Source organism: Lithobates pipiens, unplaced genomic scaffold, assembly GCF_037356315.1.
Source record: "Lithobates pipiens isolate NorthernLeopardFrog02 unplaced genomic scaffold, aLitPip1_a1.2 Scaffold_18, whole genome shotgun sequence".
Lineage (NCBI taxonomy): Eukaryota > Metazoa > Chordata > Amphibia > Anura > Ranidae > Lithobates > Lithobates pipiens.
In genome coordinates, this window is record NW_027507758.1 from 657,274,600 (window position 1) to 657,291,762 (window position 17,163).

The 17,163-nt window shown below is 51.7% G+C and overlaps 1 protein-coding gene across 5 annotated transcripts in view; it reads right to left on the minus strand.

The window, feature by feature from the left end:
• The window catches only part of LOC143989352 (phosphofurin acidic cluster sorting protein 2-like), a 134,714-nt gene that overhangs the window by 44,402 nt on the left and 73,149 nt on the right, over positions 1-17,163 (minus strand). For all 5 annotated transcript variants that reach the window (XM_077489454.1, XM_077489453.1, XM_077489451.1 and 2 more), the window contains 3 exons: positions 11,158-11,282; positions 7,671-7,794; positions 7,271-7,375 (listed from right to left, as the gene is read on the minus strand). In XM_077489454.1, coding sequence (XP_077345580.1) covers positions 7,271-7,375; positions 7,671-7,794; positions 11,158-11,282 — 354 coding nt within the window. The remainder of the gene's footprint in view (positions 1-7,270; positions 7,376-7,670; positions 7,795-11,157; positions 11,283-17,163) is intronic.

The window sequence follows — 17,163 nt, forward strand, 5'->3', positions numbered from 1 at the left end:
CACAATACATAGGGTTGCCGTGCACTACTGCTGACCGCTGCCCTATACTGCAGCAGTCCTTCATTGGTATAGGGACTGACGTACAGTCTGCTAATCACTAACACACAACCTGCTTGGTCCACAAAAGTTCTTATAAGGACTGGTAACTTGGTATAGGGTGCTACGGTACATAGGCCTGAGTGCGTTACAGTCTGCTGTTCTGTAAGGACCGCTATCGGTCCACAATACATAGGGTTGACGTGCACCACTGCTGACCGCTGCCCTATACTGCAGCAGTCCTTCATTGGTATAGGGACTGACGTACAGTCTGCTAATCACTAACACACAACCTGCTTGGTCCACAAAAGTTCTTATAAGGACTGGTAACTTGGTATAGGGTGCTACGGTACATAGGCCTGAGTGCGTTACAGTCTGCTGTTCTGTAAGGACCGCTATCGGTCCACAATACATAGGGTTGCCGTGCACTACTGCTGACCGCTGCCCTATACTGCAGCAGTCCTTCAGCGGTATAGGGACTGACGCACAGTCTGCTAAACACTAACACACAACCTGCTTGGTCCACAAAAGTTCTTATAAGGACTGGTAACTTGGTATAGGGTGCTACGGTACATAGGCCTGAGTGCAGTACAGTCTGCTGTTCTGTAAGGACCGCTATCGGTCCACAATACATAGGGTTGCCGTGCACTACTGCTGACCGCTGCCCTATACTGCAGCAGTCCTTCATTGGTATAGGGACTGACGTACAGTCTGCTAATCACTAACACACAACCTGCTTGTTCCACAAAAGTTCTTATAAGGACTGGTAACTTGGTATAGGGTGCTACGGTACATAGGCTTGAGTGCGGTACAGTCTGCTGTTCTGTAAGGACCGCTATCGGTCCACAATAGATAGGGTTGACGTGCACCACTGCTGACCGCTGCCCTATACTGCAGCAGTCCTTCAGCGGTATAGGGACTGACGTACAGTCTGCTAAACACTAATACACAACCTGCTTGGTCCACAAAAGTTCTTATAAGGACTGGTAACTTGGTATAGGGTGCTACGGTACATAGGCTTGAGTGCGGTACAGTCTGCTGTTCTGTAAGGACCGCTATCGGTCCACAATAGATAGGGTTGACGTGCACCACTGCTGACCGCTGCCCTATACTGCAGCAGTCCTTCAGCGGTATAGGGACTGACGTACAGTCTGCTAAACACTAATACACAACCTGCTTGGTCCACAAAAGTTCTTATAAGGACTGGTAACTTGGTATAGGGTGCTACGGTACATAGGCTTGAGTGCGGTACAGTCTGCTGTTCTGTAAGGACCGCTATAGGTCCACAATAGATAGGGTTGACGTGCACCACTGCTGACCGCTCACCTATACTGCAGCAGTCCTTCAGCGGTATAGGGACTAAGAGTTTTGTCACAGGGTCATTTAAAAAATGACATGCAGAGGAAGAGGCAGGCCCTTCCGCAGGGGTGGTAGGGGTAGGGCAGGAGCAACAGGCTTGAGCCAAAGTGGGAAGTTGCAGAAGGTGCGTTCAATTACTTTAAAGGATGCACCAGACTTGGTTGAGTGGCTCGCTCAGCCTTACTCTTCTGCACCCTCCTCATCCTCTCGATCTGCACCCTCTTCTTCACTCTCTGCTATGTGCACCCCCAAAGACACTACCACCAACAACACGACCACCACCACCACCACCACATACCTTCCGCTTGAGTCACTGGAATTATTTTCCGATCCATATCAAGAGGACATTTCTGATGCGCAGCCACTCTTGGTATTGGATCAGGAAGAGGAGGTAGCAACAAGCGCTACTCAGCAGTCTGACGCCAGTACCCAGATCAGCCCAAGGAGGAGGTTGGTCCCCGGTGTTGCTGCCTACTCTACTTATAGCGGTGGGGAAGGTGACGTTGATGATGACGTGTCTAGTGATGTCACGTGGGTGCCCACAAGAGAGGAAGAGGAGGGGAGTTCAGAGGGAGATATGGACCAGCAGATAGGGAGGAGAAGCAGCAATGACTTACATTGCACAGCAGGGACAAAGCAGACTGCAAATGTATCAGGAGCGAGTCATCGACCATGTACGGTCACATCTGGCGCTCCCAGGACACCGGCACATGGCTCCGCAGTGTGGGCTTTTTTTAACGTGTCCGCTGCTGACAATAGCGTTGCCATCTGCAATCTTTGCAGTCAACGCGTTAGTCGCGGTAAGCCCAATACTCACCTAGGGACGACCGCCTTAAGAAGGCACATGAGCAGCCATCACCGAGCCCAGTGGGAGCAACGGAACACACAAAGCCACACTGCAGGCTCTCACCGTCCAGCCTCGTCTTCTACTTCTCCTTCTCCTCTCTCCTCACAATTGTCCTCCACTCCACCTTCCATCACGCCAAGCTCACATTTTTCTGCAAAAAGGCAGGCTTCCGTGGGCCTAATGTTTGAGCGTAAAAAAATGATGACGCCGGATAACCCTCTTGCCCAACGGTTGGCGGCTGGCTTGTCAGAACTCATAGCCCGCCAACTACTGCCATATAAACTGGTGGACTCGGAGGCCTTTCGCAAATTTGTGGCCATTGGAACACCACAATGGAAGGTCCCAGGAAGGAAGTATTTCTCAGAGAAGGGCATCCCAGAGCTATATGGCCATGTTCAGCGGCAAGTGAATGTATCTCTGGCACACAGTGTCGGTGCCAAGATACATCTGACCACAGACACGTGGTCTAGCAAACACGGGCAGGGAAGGTATATCAGTTTTACTGCCCACTGGGTGAACCTTCTGACGGCCGTCAAGCATGTAACCCGTGGCACCCGTGTAGATTTGGTTTTACCGCCACGGATTGCATGCAGGCCTGACTCTTCTTCTCCTCCTCCTACTCCATCCTCCTCCCTCTCCTCCTCAGCTGCCTCCTCCTTTTCCGCTGCTAGCGTCTCTTCCACTGCACCGCCCAAGCTCCCCAGAACCTATTCCACATGCCAGGTGAGACGTTGCCATGCCGTGCTGCGTCTGTTGTGCCTGGAAGCAAAGAGCCACACTGGCCCGGCACTCCTTTCAGCTTTGCGTTCACAGGCAGATGAGTGGCTAACACCGCTCAATTTGACAGTTGGTAAAGTGGTGTGTGACAACGGTGCCAATCTGCTTAGCGCATTGAAACAGGGCAAAATCACGCACGTGCCGTGCATGGCACACGTCTTAAACTTGGTCGTGCAGCGATTCCTTGTCAAATACCCTGGGGTCCAGGACATCTTGCGGCAGGCAAGGAAAATCTCGGCCCATTTCAGAAGATCTTACACGGCCATGGCTCGCCTTGCTGACATTCAGCGGCGACACCATCTGCCGGTCAGACGTCTTATTTGCGATTGCCCGACGCGATGGAACTCAACCTTCTATATGCTTGATAGGCTGCTCCAGCAGAAACGTGCAGTTAACGTCTACCTGTATGAACTCTGCGAAAGAAACGGTTCTGGGGAGCTGGGTTTTTTTTCACCGCGCCAGTGGCTGCTCATGCGCGACACATGCAGACTTCTGCGGCCATTTGAGGAGATCACCAAACTGGTCAGTCGCAGCCATGGCGCCATCAGTGACATGGTACCTTATGCCTTCTTTATGGAGCGTGCATTGCATCGTGTCATTGATCAGGCTGTGGAGGAGCAGGAGCGGGAAGATGAGGAAGTCGCAATGCTGGATGAATTCCCAGGGGGGGCTACTCTATCTGAGACAAGTCAACAACAGGAGTCTGAAGAGGAGTCAGAGGAGGATGGTGCCGGGGCGGATGAGCAGGAGCAAGAAGAGCATGCTTTAAACCTTTCTGGGATCCCTGTTGTGCGAGGATGGGGAGAGGAGAATGAAGAGGACGACATTATCCTGGATGATGAGCAGGAGCCAGGCCACCACACCGCTTCCACTTTAGTGCAAATGGGGGCCTTCATGCTCCAGTGTTTTAATAGGGACCCCCGTATAAAAAGCATGAGGGTCAAGGACCAGTACTGGGTGGCAACGTACTTAGACCCCCGGTACAAACACAAAATGGCGGAAATGTTACCGCCGTCGCAGAGGGCTGTCAGAATGCAGCACTTCCAGGCCTTGCTTCGAGAAATGCTGCATTCTGCTTTTGCGTGCGCTGGCAGAGGAGCAATTCCCACTCCCAGAGAAGGATTTGCGGGTACCAATCCAACAGCGCCTGCAAGAAGAGGCCGGTTTGAAGATGTGTTGGTGACTTCGGATATGAGGTCATTCTTTCAGCCGACCCATCGACAGGTGTCATCCGGATCCAGCATCAGGGAACGCCTAGACCGTCAGGTGTCCGACTACATTGGGTTAACGGCCGATGTGGACGCTCTGAGGAGTGATGAACCCCTAGACTACTGGGTGGGCAGGCTTGACCTCTGGCCAGAGCTTGCCCAATTTGCAATCGAACTGTTGGCTTGCCCCTCATCCAGTGTCCTGTCCGAAAGGACGTTCAGCGCAGCAGGGGGGATTGTGACCGATAAGCGTACTCGCCTAGCTCACCACAGTGTTAACTACCTCACATTTCTAAAAATGAATGAGGCATGGATCTCGGAGGAATTCAACACATGTGATCAGTAGACCATGTATATGTCTATAAACAATTTTTGGAATCAAGCACACAGACCTTCTTAATTCATTTGGCTCACTTCCCTGACCCAAAAAAGCACACCGTACTATATGCCCCTACCCTCCTCTTTGAAGAGGTTGAGCGGTGTCATATTTCTACTGGGGCTGCTTATTATGAGGGGTTCCCACCATCCCTGTGCTGTGCTGACTTCCTCCTGGGTGTTCTTATTATGAGGGGCTCCCACCATCCCTGTGCTGTGCTGACTTCCTCCTGGGGGTTCTTATTATGAGGGGATCACACCATCCCTGTGCTGTGCTGACTTCCTCCTGGGGCTGCTTACGGTGCTGCTGTCAGCGCTGTATGTCACGGAGCTGCTGTCAGCGCTGTATGTCACGGAGCTGCTGTCAGCGCTGTATGTCACGGAGCTGCTGTCAGCGCTGTATGTCACGGAGCTGCTGTCAGCGCTGTATGTCACGGAGCTGCTGTCAGCGCTGTATGTCACGGAGCTGCTGTCAGCGCTGTATGTCACGGAGCTGCTGTCAGCGCTGTATGTCACGGAGCTGCTGTCAGCGCTGTATGTCACGGAGCTGCTGTCAGCGCTGTATGTCACGGAGCTGCTGTCAGCGCTGTATGTCACGGAGCTGCTGTCAGCGCTGTATGTCACGGTGCTGCTGTCAGCGCTGTATGTCACGGAGCTGCTGTCAGCGCTGTATGTCACGGAGCTGCTGTCAGTGCTGTATGTCACGGAGCTGCTGTCAGCGCTGTATGTCACGGAGCTGCTGTCAGCGCTGTATGTCACGGAGCTGCTGTCAGCGCTGTATGTCACGGTGCTGCTGTCAGCGCTGTATGTCACGGAGCTGCTGTCAGCGCTGTATGTCACGGAGCTGCTGTCAGCGCTGTATGTCACGGAGCTGCTGTCAGCGCTGTATGTCACGGAGCTGCTGTCAGCGCTGTATGTCACGGAGCTGCTGTCAGCGCTGTATGTCACGGTGCTGATGTCAGCGCTGTATGTCACGGAGCTGCTGTCAGCGCTGTATGTCACGGAGCTGCTGTCAGCGCTGTATGTCACGGAGCTGCTGTCAGCGCTGTATGTCACGGAGCTGCTGTCAGCGCTGTATGTCACGGAGCTGCTGTCAGCGCTGTATGTCACGGAGCTGCTGTCAGCGCTGTATGTCACGGAGCTGCTGTCAGCGCTGTATGTCACGGTGCTGCTGTCAGCGCTGTATGTCACGGAGCTGCTGTCAGCGCTGTATGTCACGGAGCTGCTGTCAGCGCTGTATGTCACGGAGCTGCTGTCAGCGCTGTATGTCACGGAGCTGCTGTCAGCGCTGTATGTCACGGAGCTGCTGTCAGCGCTGTATGTCACGGAGCTGCTGTCAGCGCTGTATGTCACGGAGCTGCTGTCAGCGCTGTATGTCACGGTGCTGCTGTCAGCGCTGTATGTCACGGAGCTGCTGTCAGCGCTGTATGTCACGGAGCTGCTGTCAGTGCTGTATGTCACGGAGCTGCTGTCAGCGCTGTATGTCACGGAGCTGCTGTCAGCGCTGTATGTCACGGAGCTGCTGTCAGCGCTGTATGTCACGGTGCTGCTGTCAGCGCTGTATGTCACGGAGCTGCTGTCAGCGCTGTATGTCACGGAGCTGCTGTCAGCGCTGTATGTCACGGAGCTGCTGTCAGCGCTGTATGTCACGGAGCTGCTGTCAGCGCTGTATGTCACGGAGCTGCTGTCAGCGCTGTATGTCACGGTGCTGCTGTCAGCGCTGTATGTCACGGAGCTGCTGTCAGCGCTGTATGTCACGGAGCTGCTGTCAGTGCTGTATGTCACGGAGCTGCTGTCAGCGCTGTATGTCACGGAGCTGCTGTCAGCGCTGTATGTCACGGAGCTGCTGTCAGCGCTGTATGTCACGGTGCTGCTGTCAGCGCTGTATGTCACGGAGCTGCTGTCAGCGCTGTATGTCACGGAGCTGCTGTCAGCGCTGTATGTCACGGAGCTGCTGTCAGCGCTGTATGTCACGGAGCTGCTGTCAGCGCTGTATGTCACGGAGCTGCTGTCAGCGCTGTATGTCACGGTGCTGATGTCAGTGCTCTGTATTACGGTGCTGCTGTCAGTGCTCTGTATCTCCTGCACCCTCTTGTTTGCCTACCCTGGTCCCTGACCTTCCCTCTCCTCCATTGCCTTCATTAGCTCCATAGTCCTGAATTGTCAGAACAATTTCCCAAATAAAAAAAAAATGCTTGTAGTTATCGATCCCAAATTCACCTCATACATGTATTATGCTATTGTCCAGGTGGTGGGACTACGTGCTACCCCCTAATAATTACCCCGTGGCCGCAAATTCGACCTAAAGGTTTGCGAAATTCGCCTCCCATTGAAGTCAATGGAGCCCGCGGCGAACGGTCGTTTTCGCGAACGTTTGTGTCCGTTCGCGTTTCGCGTTCGCGAAACGTCCCGTCGGAAGTTCGTCCATCACTAACTGCTACCTATCACCCCTGACCTGACCATGCCCCCCCACCCGACTGTACTCCTACCCACCCCCCCCTGACCTGACCCCCCTTCCCCACACACCCGACTGTACTCCTACCCACCCCCCCTGACCTGACCATGCCACCTCCCCCCCCATACCCGACTGTACTCCTACTCATCACCCCCGACCTGACCATGCCCCCCCCCCACACACCCGACTGTACTCCTACCCATCATCCCTCACCTGACCATGCCAGTCCGTAGTGTTGACGAGGATGATGGAGTCTGGAAGCTGTTGGTCTGCTCCAAGAATCTCATTCAGTTCATCAAATACAGATTTTCGGGGCACCTAGAGGAGAGACCACACATGGGTGAGGGGCACAACAACCCCAATACCCGGCAGAGGGAATTCTCAGTATAAGCAATCCATCACTAACCACAGATGCCGACTGTCTCCAGGAATGTGGTCCATCCAGGAACACTGCGAGTGATGGTGGAGGAGGGGTACACCACCTCATATCCGTCCATGCCCATCATCTCCCACCCAGGGCCACACAACACCCGCCTTCAGGGTGTCTATGCCTCCATATTACACCTGGCTGCCCATAGACATGGATGGCATTGCTCATATCTCATGTACCCACCTGACTGCAGAGCCGCGAGTCCGGAGAAAATTCACCTTCCAGGCTACTCCCCCGGTCACCTCGAGAATTCTGCCGATCTTTCATGGAAACGCTGCGAGGACCCCGAGACAATTTATTCTCCTGTCTGAGATAAGATGATGCCAACGGCTTTACCTTTCCCAGCACATCATACCCATCACATATCACCATCGCTGGCACAATACCTATCACATATCACCATCACTAGCACCATACCCATCACATATCACCATCGCTGGCACCATACCCATCACATATCACCATCACTAGCACCATACCCATCACATATCACCATCGCTGGCAGCATACCCATCACATATCACCATCGCTGGCACCATACCCATCACATATCACCATCACTAGCACCATACCCATCACATATCACCATCACTGGCACCATACCCATCACATATCACCATCACTAGCACCATACCCATCACATATCACCATCACTAGCACCATACCCATCACATATCACCATCGCTGGCACCATACCCATCACATATCACCATCGCTGGCACCATACCCATCACATATCACCATCACTAGCACCATACCCATCACATATCACCATCGCTGGCACCATACCCATCACATATCACCATCACTAGCACCATACCCATCACATATCACCATCACTGGCACCATACCCATCACTGGCACCATATCCATCACATATTACAATCACTGGCACCATACCCATCACATATCACCATCACTAGCACCATACCTATCACATATCACCATCACTAGCACCATACCCATCACATATCACCATCACTAGCACCATACCTATCACATATCACCATCGCTGGCACCATACCCATCACATATCACCATCCCTAGCACCATACCCATCACATATCACCATCGCTGGCACCATACCCATCACATATCACCATCACTGGCACCATACCCATCACATATCACCATCACTAGCACCATACCCATCACATATCACCATCACTAGCACCATACCCATCACATATCACCATCACTGGCACCATACCCATCACTGGCACCATACCCATCACATATTACAATCACTGGCACCATACCCATCACATATCACCATCGCTGGCACCATACCCATCACATATCAGTTGAAGTAGTTGAACGACGTAACGCGTAGGAGACTGGAAGTGACGTTTACACGCTCGCTGGTCTGATTGTTTGCTGTGCGCTCTGCCATTATCCCCTTTGTGAGTAGTTTTTCAGTTGATTAATAAAATTGTTAATTGTTTAATATACTACACTATAGTGGATTCCTTTTGTCTATCCCTGGAGTATACATGCTGCTAGGAATCAGACGATATATGTTGACGCTAGAGAAATGTGAAGTCCCCTCTCCATTCATCTCCTGGTGTTCCTTTTAAAAGGCTATTCTTTTGCTGTATACCTTACAGCAGTGTGATCAGCATTTACACAGAAAATCCCCCGTACGGAAGAGCGTTGGCCCATTCTGCACTTCACTATTAGATGGTGTTATCACACTGCATTTTTTCACGATTCAAATATGTATGGGTCACTCTGATCAGATATAATCGGTGTTTGCTGCTATAGATATTTATATATTATTTTTGTTTTATTGCTGCTGTTTTTTTATATTTTTATTTGCTACGCGTATCCCACTTATATCGATTCTTGGTTATATGCATTTTTTGTGTTTATTTTAGTACCATCGCTGGTACCACTTAAAATTATTCACGTAATAATTTATATATATTTTAATGGTATGCACATATTTTTATGCACAGACGCACTTTGATTCACTAGCTTCTGTTTGTTCAAGCACGTTTACACTTTTTTGTTGTTTCTATGCGAATATTGGAATATGGATTGTTTTTTGTGATAGCTCACTATTGGATTTTAATATAGGAAGCGCAACACACCCCCCTCTTTCAGTCTATATCACCATCACTGGCACCATACCCATCACATATCACCATCACTGGTATCATACCCATCACTGGCATCATACCCAGCACATATCACCATCACTGGCACCATACCCATCACATATCACCATCGCTGGTATCATACCCATCACTGGCATCATACCCATCACATATCACCATTGCTGGCACCATACCCATCACTGGCACCATACCCATCACATATCACCATCTTTGGCACCATACCCATCACTGGCACCATACCCATCACATATCACCATTAGTGGCACCATACCCATCACATATCACCATCACTGGCACCATACCCATCACATATCACCATTGCTGGCATCATACCCATCACATATCACCATTGCTGGCACCATACCCATCACTGGCACCATACCCATCACATTTCACCATCTTTGGCACCATACCCATCACATATCACCATCGCTGGCACCATACCCATCACTGGCACCATACCCATCCCATATCACCATTAGTGGCACCATACCCATCACATATCACCATCACTGGCACCATACCCATCACTGCCACCATACCCATCACCATCGCTGGTACCATACCCATCACTGGCATCATACCCATCACATATCACCATTGCTGGCACCATACCCATCACTGGCATCATACCCATCACATATCACCATCACTGGCACCATACCCATCACATATCACCATCACTGGCACCATACCCATCAAATATCACCATTACTGGCACCATACCCATCACATATCACCATTACCAGCAGCATACCCATCACTGGCATCATACCCATCACATATCACCATTACCAGCATCATACCCATCACATATCACCAGTACTGGCACCATACCCGTCACTGGCATCATACCCATCACATATCACCATTACTGGCACCATACCCATCACATATCACCATCACTGGCACCATACCCATCAAATATCATCATTACTGGCACCATACCCATCACATATCACCATTACCAGCAACATACCCATCACTGGCATCATACCCATCACATATCATCATTACTGGCACCATACCCATCACTGGCATCATACCCATCACATATCACCATTACTGGCACCATACCCATCACATATCACCATTACCAGCATCATACCCATCACATATCACCATTACTGGCACCATACCCATCACATATCATCATTACCGACATCATACCCATCACTGGCATCATACCCATCATATATCATCATTACTGACATCATACCCATCACATATCACCATTACTGGCACCATACCCATCACATATCATCATTACCGACATCATACCCATCACTGGCATCATACCCATCATATATCATCATTACTGACATCATACCCATCACATATCACCATTACTGGCACCATACCCATCACATATCATCATTACTGACATCATACCCATCACTGGCACCATACCCATCACATATCACCATTACCAGCATCATGCCCATCACATATCACCATTACAAGCACTGTGCCTGGCATAACTCATGTATCCACCATGTTGTGACCAGTAAGGTCATATGAGTGATGTATTTTGGAAAGAAATGTCTTACCTGGGAGACATAATAATTTGGGATTCTGTCCTGGAAATCATACCCAGATGTGGCATTCGCTCAATGGGCTCCCAGGAGCCCAGATCTGGTAACAGGGACACTGCCGTTACCGGCTCACTGGCTTCCTAATAAGAAGGAATGAATACACCGTGTGAGTTCTCATTTATTCCAACCGGAAACTCATTGCACAAATGTTCAAAGCTTAGAGGACTCTTCATGGGTTACATACAGTGAGGGAAACAGTGTCCCCCACACCGGTGTCCTTGCACAGGTGTCCCCACACCGGTGACCTCGCACAGGTGTCCCCACAAAGGTGTCCCCACATAGGTGTCCCCACACCGGTGACCTCGCACAGGTGTCCCCACAAAGGTGTCCCCACAAAGGTGTCCCCACAAAGGTGTCCCCACACCGATGTCCCCACACCGATGTCCCCACACCGGTGTCCCCACACCGGTGTCCTTGCACAGGTGTCCTTGCACAGGTGTCCCCACAAAGGTGTCCCCACACAGGTGTCCCCACACCGGTGTCCCACCAAAAGAAAGCTCTATTTCTGGGTAAAAAAAGGACGTCAATTTTGTTTGGGAGCCACGTCGCACGACCGCGCAATTGTCAGTTAAAGTGATGCAGTGCTCTCAGCTTTTCCCAGTGGATGCGGGGGCCAGGTCCTCCTCGTCCCCCTCTACCCCGCTTCAATGGGTGGATAGGTTCACCTATTTAGGTATCATTATTTCAAGGGAGAGTGAGGATTTTGTCCGGCTTAATCTTGAACCTGTCCTGATAGGGATTAAATCCAAACTAAGGGCATGGGGTAATCTTCCCCTCTCCCTCATGGGGCGCATTAACCTTCTAAAAATGAAAGTCCTCCCCAAACTAATGTACATATTTAGGAATTCCCCACAATGGCTAAATAAAACTTTCTTTAATTCTCTTAAACAACTCTTCCTTTCATTTATTTGGGGATCTGGAACGCCTAGATTCAAGTATACCACTCTGACCAGGCCTGTGGACGATGGGGGCTTGGCTCTCCCGGACTGCCACAAATACTTCTTGGCTACTCAGCTTGTGACTGTCCACTGGTGGTTGCTGCCAGATCTGACCAACTCTGCTACGGTGTTGGAGGCAGCTATAGTGGGGTCTCTGGAGGCCTTGAAAGGGTTGGTATTCAGGGGGCCAAAAACACCTCATTGCCTCACCCCTTCCATGCGCACCACTATGAGGGCATGGAGGGTGGGGGAGGCGCTGAGAGCGTCCCCGCCGAACACCTGGTCTCCTCACACCCCCCTGTGGCTGAATCCCAACCTACCACAGTTCACCACTATCCCGGATCCCCAAGCCTGGGCCAGATACAAAATACTGACTCTGGAGTATGTTATCACCAATGGGGAGCTTGCTCCCTTTCATGTATTGTGTACGAAGTTTAACGTGCCTGCACGGGCTCATTTCAGGTATCTCCAAATCGCCCATGCTCATAGATGTCAGTTCTTAGGTCAACCAGTCATAATGGAATACTCGGAGCTCGAGTCCACCCTTCGGGTGAAGGATTTGGAGAAACCCACTTCTCAGATTTATGGGTCCCTGTTGGTTGCTGCCATCCCCGAACTGTCCTCCCTACGCAGGAAGTGGGTGGGGGACATACCGGAACTGGACGATGATGATTGGAGGGAAATCTGGGTGTTCCCGTTCTCTCCACTGGTCTCGGCCAGGGACAAACTTGTTCAGTATAAAATTATACACAGAGCGCACTACACACCCCATAGACTGCACCAGATGTCGCCGACACATTCCCCGGCGTGCTGGAGATGCTCGTATCAGCCAGGGGAGTTTTTTCACATTTTCTGGGCTTGTCCAGCAATTGGGCATTACTGGAAGGAAGTTCTCCAGGTGATAGCTAACATTACTAAGATTAGTATTCCTTATGATCCTAAATGTTGTCTGCTGGGGCTGGTGGAGCAGTTGATAATCCACAGAGCTAGGAAAATACTCATATCCTTATTACTATACTATGCACGTAAGGCCATCACGATGAATTGGAAGAAATCATCTCCCCCCTCTGTCACGTTCTGGAAGGGTCTAGTGAATGCTAGTTTGCCCCTTTATAGAGCCACCTACGAGGGCAGGGGATGCCCAAAAAAATTTGAAAAGGTGTGGACTTGTTGGTTAGCTGATAGCACTACGGCGACTGATGCAGTAACTAACCCTTAGACCAACATTAAGGTCCTGATATGGTAATAGACTGACCCAGGTATTACTTGTACTTCTATGCTATGACATCGTGTACTTATGCTTTTGAGCACGGATTCTCCTGCTGTTAACCCTCCCCCCCATGGGGGCTTAGATACGTTTTTATCGGTCTGCCTGGTTGAGGCCTGTTGTTGCCTCAGAGGCAGACCGATCATGTTGTGTTACCTGATATGCCCTGCTGCGGTTGTAGCCGTAGCGGAGAGTTTGCCCCTGCGTGGGTACTGTTGGCCCAGGTGTGGGCAATTTTCTATGCTATTGAAAAACTCAATAAAAAAGATTTTACAAAAAAAAAAAGTGATGCAGTGCCAAATCAAAAAAACGCTCTGGTCTTTGGCCAGAAAAATGGTCCGGGGCTGAAGTGGTTAAAGTATGAGAGCGCTGAAAGCTGAAAATTATTCTGGGAAGGAAGGGGGTGAAAATGCCCGATATAGAAAAGGTTAATGAGTGAAATAAGTATGTGAACCCTTCATTATGGATAATGCTAGGCTTGGAGTCACCATTATGGATAATGCTAGGATTGGGGTCACCATTATGGATAATGCTAGGATTGGGGTCACCATTATGGATAATGCTAGGATTGGGGTCACCATTATGGATAATGCTAGGATTGGGGTCACCATTATGGATAATGTTAGGCTTGGAGTCACCATTATGGATAATGCTAGGATTGGGGTTACCATTATGGATAATGTTAGGATTGGGGTCACCATTATAATGTTAGGATTGGGGTCACCATTATGGATGTTAGGATTGGGGTCACCATTATGGATAATGTTAGGCTTGGAGTCACCATTATGGATAATGCTAGGATTGGGGTCACCATTATGGATAATGCTAGGATTGGGGTCACCATGAGGGTAAGGGTTAACTTTCTTCTTGTACTAGAACAGTCTGGTAGAGTTGAAAAGAGGTCTCCTTAATCCTCATGAGTCATTTAAGTGCATCACACCCCTAAAACCTCCCTTTTACCCCCCCAGACACACTTGCTTCCCTCTCTACATGCAGAACCAGATGTCACCAGAGACGACCCCGGCAGGCAGATGTCACCAGAGACGACCCCGGCAGGCAGATGTCACCAGGGACGACCCCGGCAGGCAGATGTCACCAGGGACGACCCCGGCAGGCAGATGTCACCAGGGACGACCCCGGCAGGCAGATGTCACCAGGGACGACCCCGGCAGGCAGATGTCACCAGGGACGACCCCGGCAGGCAGATGTCACCAGGGACGACCCCGGCAGGCAGATGTCACCAGGGACGACCCCGGCAGGCAGATGTCACCAGGGACGACCCCGGCAGGCAGATGTCACCAGGGACGACCCCGGCAGGCAGATGTCACCAGGGACGACCCCGGCAGGCAGATGTCACCAGGGACAACCCCGGCAGGCAGATGTCACCAGGGACAACTCCGGCAGGCAGATGTCACCAGGGACAACTCCGGCAGGCAGATGTCACCAGGGACAACTCCGGCAGGCAGATGTCACCAGACAACCCCAGCAGGCAGATGTCACCAGACAACCCCGGCAGGCAGATGTCACCAGACAACCCCGGCAGGCAGATGCCACCAGAGACGACCCCGGCAGGCAGATGTCACAAGAGACGACCCCGGCAGGTAGATGCCACCAGAGACGACCCCGGCAGGCAGATGTCACAAGAGACGACCCCGGCAGGCAGATGTCACCAGGGACAACCCCGGCAGGCAGATGTCACCAGGGACAACCCCGGCAGGCAGATGTCACCAGGGACAACTCCGGCAGGCAGATGTCACCAGGGACAACTCCGGCAGGCAGATGTCACCAGACAACCCCAGCAGGCAGATGTCACCAGACAACCCCGGCAGGCAGATGCCACCAGAGACGACCCCGGCAGGCAGATGTCACAAGAGACGACCCCGGCAGGCAGATGTCACAAGAGACGACCCCGGCAGGTAGATGCCACCAGAGACGACCCCGGCAGGCAGATGTCACCAGAGACAACCCCGGCAGGCAGATGTCACCAGAGACAACCCCGGCAGGCAGATGTCACCAGAGACAACCCCGGCAGGCAGATGTCACCAGAGACAACCCCGGCAGGCAGACGTCACCAGAGACAACCCTGGCAGGCAGATGTCACCAGAGACAACCCTGGCAGGCAGATGTCCCCAGAGACAACCCCGGCAGGCAGGTGTCACCAGACAACCCCGGCAGGCAGACGTCACCAGAGACAACCCTGGCAGGCAGATATCACCAGAGTTCTGAGAAGACAAAGCTGTGCTCTTGAGTGACATGAAACGAAGACCCTCAGACCTATCTCTCTGTCCCTCCCCTCACCTCCTCACGTTTCACCAATTTCCTGGGTGACATATAAGTCTGGGTGTCACAGCGCGTCCTCCGACTCTGCCTGCCAAATACTGAGCTGATTATATTTCCCCTTACCAGACAGCCAAGGTTCATTCCCGGCAGAGCATTTCAACAAATGGAGGAAAATTCTGAGAAATTTGTTTTTTCAGAATTCAAAAAACAAAATTCAACCAATGTATAAAAGTGTGGTCACAGGGGACCCCTGGGGGGAACTTTGGATCTGGTCATAGTGTGGTCACAGGGGACCTCTGGGGGAACTTTGGATCTGGTCATAGTGTGGTCACAGGGGACCCCTGGGGGGAACTTTGGATCTGGTCATAGTGTGGTCACAGGGGACCTCTGGGGGAACTTTGGATCTGGTCATAGTGTGGTCACAGGGGACCCCTGGGGGGAACTTTGGATCTGGTCATAGTGTGGTCACAGGGGACCCCTGGGGGGAACTTTGGATCTGGTCATAGTGTGGTCACAGGGGACCCCTGGGGGAACTTTGGATCTGGTCATAGTGTGGTCACAGGGGACCCCTGGGGGGAACTTTGGATCTGGTCATAGTGTGGTCACAGGGGACCTCTGGGGGGAACTTTGGATCTGGTCATAGTGTGGTCACAGGAGACCTCTGGGGGGAACTTTGGATCTGGTCATAGTGTGGTCACAGGGGACCTCTGGGGGAACTTTGGATCTGGTCATAGTGTGGTCACAGGGGACCTCTGGGGGGAACTTTGGATCTGGTCATAGTGTGGTCACAAGAGACCTCTGCGGGAACTTTCGATCTGGTCATAGTGTGGTCACAGGGGACCTCTGGGGGAACTTTGGATCTGGTCATAGTGTGGTCACAGGGGACCCCTGGGGGAACTTTGGATCTGGTCATAGTGTGGTCACAGGGGACCCCTGGGGGAACTTTGGATCTGGTCATAGTGTGGTCACAGGGGACCTCTGCGGGAACTTTGGATCTGGTCATAGTGTGGTCACAGGGGACCTCTGGGGGAACTTTGGATCTGGTCATAGTGTGGTCACAGGGGACCCCTGGGGGAACTTTGGATCTGGTCATAGTGTGGTCACAGGGGACCTCTGGGGGAACTTTGGATCTGGTCATAGTGTGGTCACAGAGGACCTCTGGGGGAACTTTGGATCTGGTCATAGTGTGGTCACAGGGGACCTCTGGGGGAACTTTGGATCTGGTCATAGTGTGGTCACAGGGGACCTCTGGGGGACTAGACTGTGATCTGGTCATAGTGTGGTCACAGAGGACCCCTGGGGGGACTAGACTGTGATCTGGTCATAGTGTGGTCACAGAGGAGCTCTGGGGGGACTAGACTGTGATCTGGCCATAGTGTGGTCACAGAGGAGCTCTGGGGGGACTAGACTGTGATCTGGTCATAGTGTGGTCACAGAGGACCTCTGGGGGGACTAGACTGTGATCTGGTCATAGTG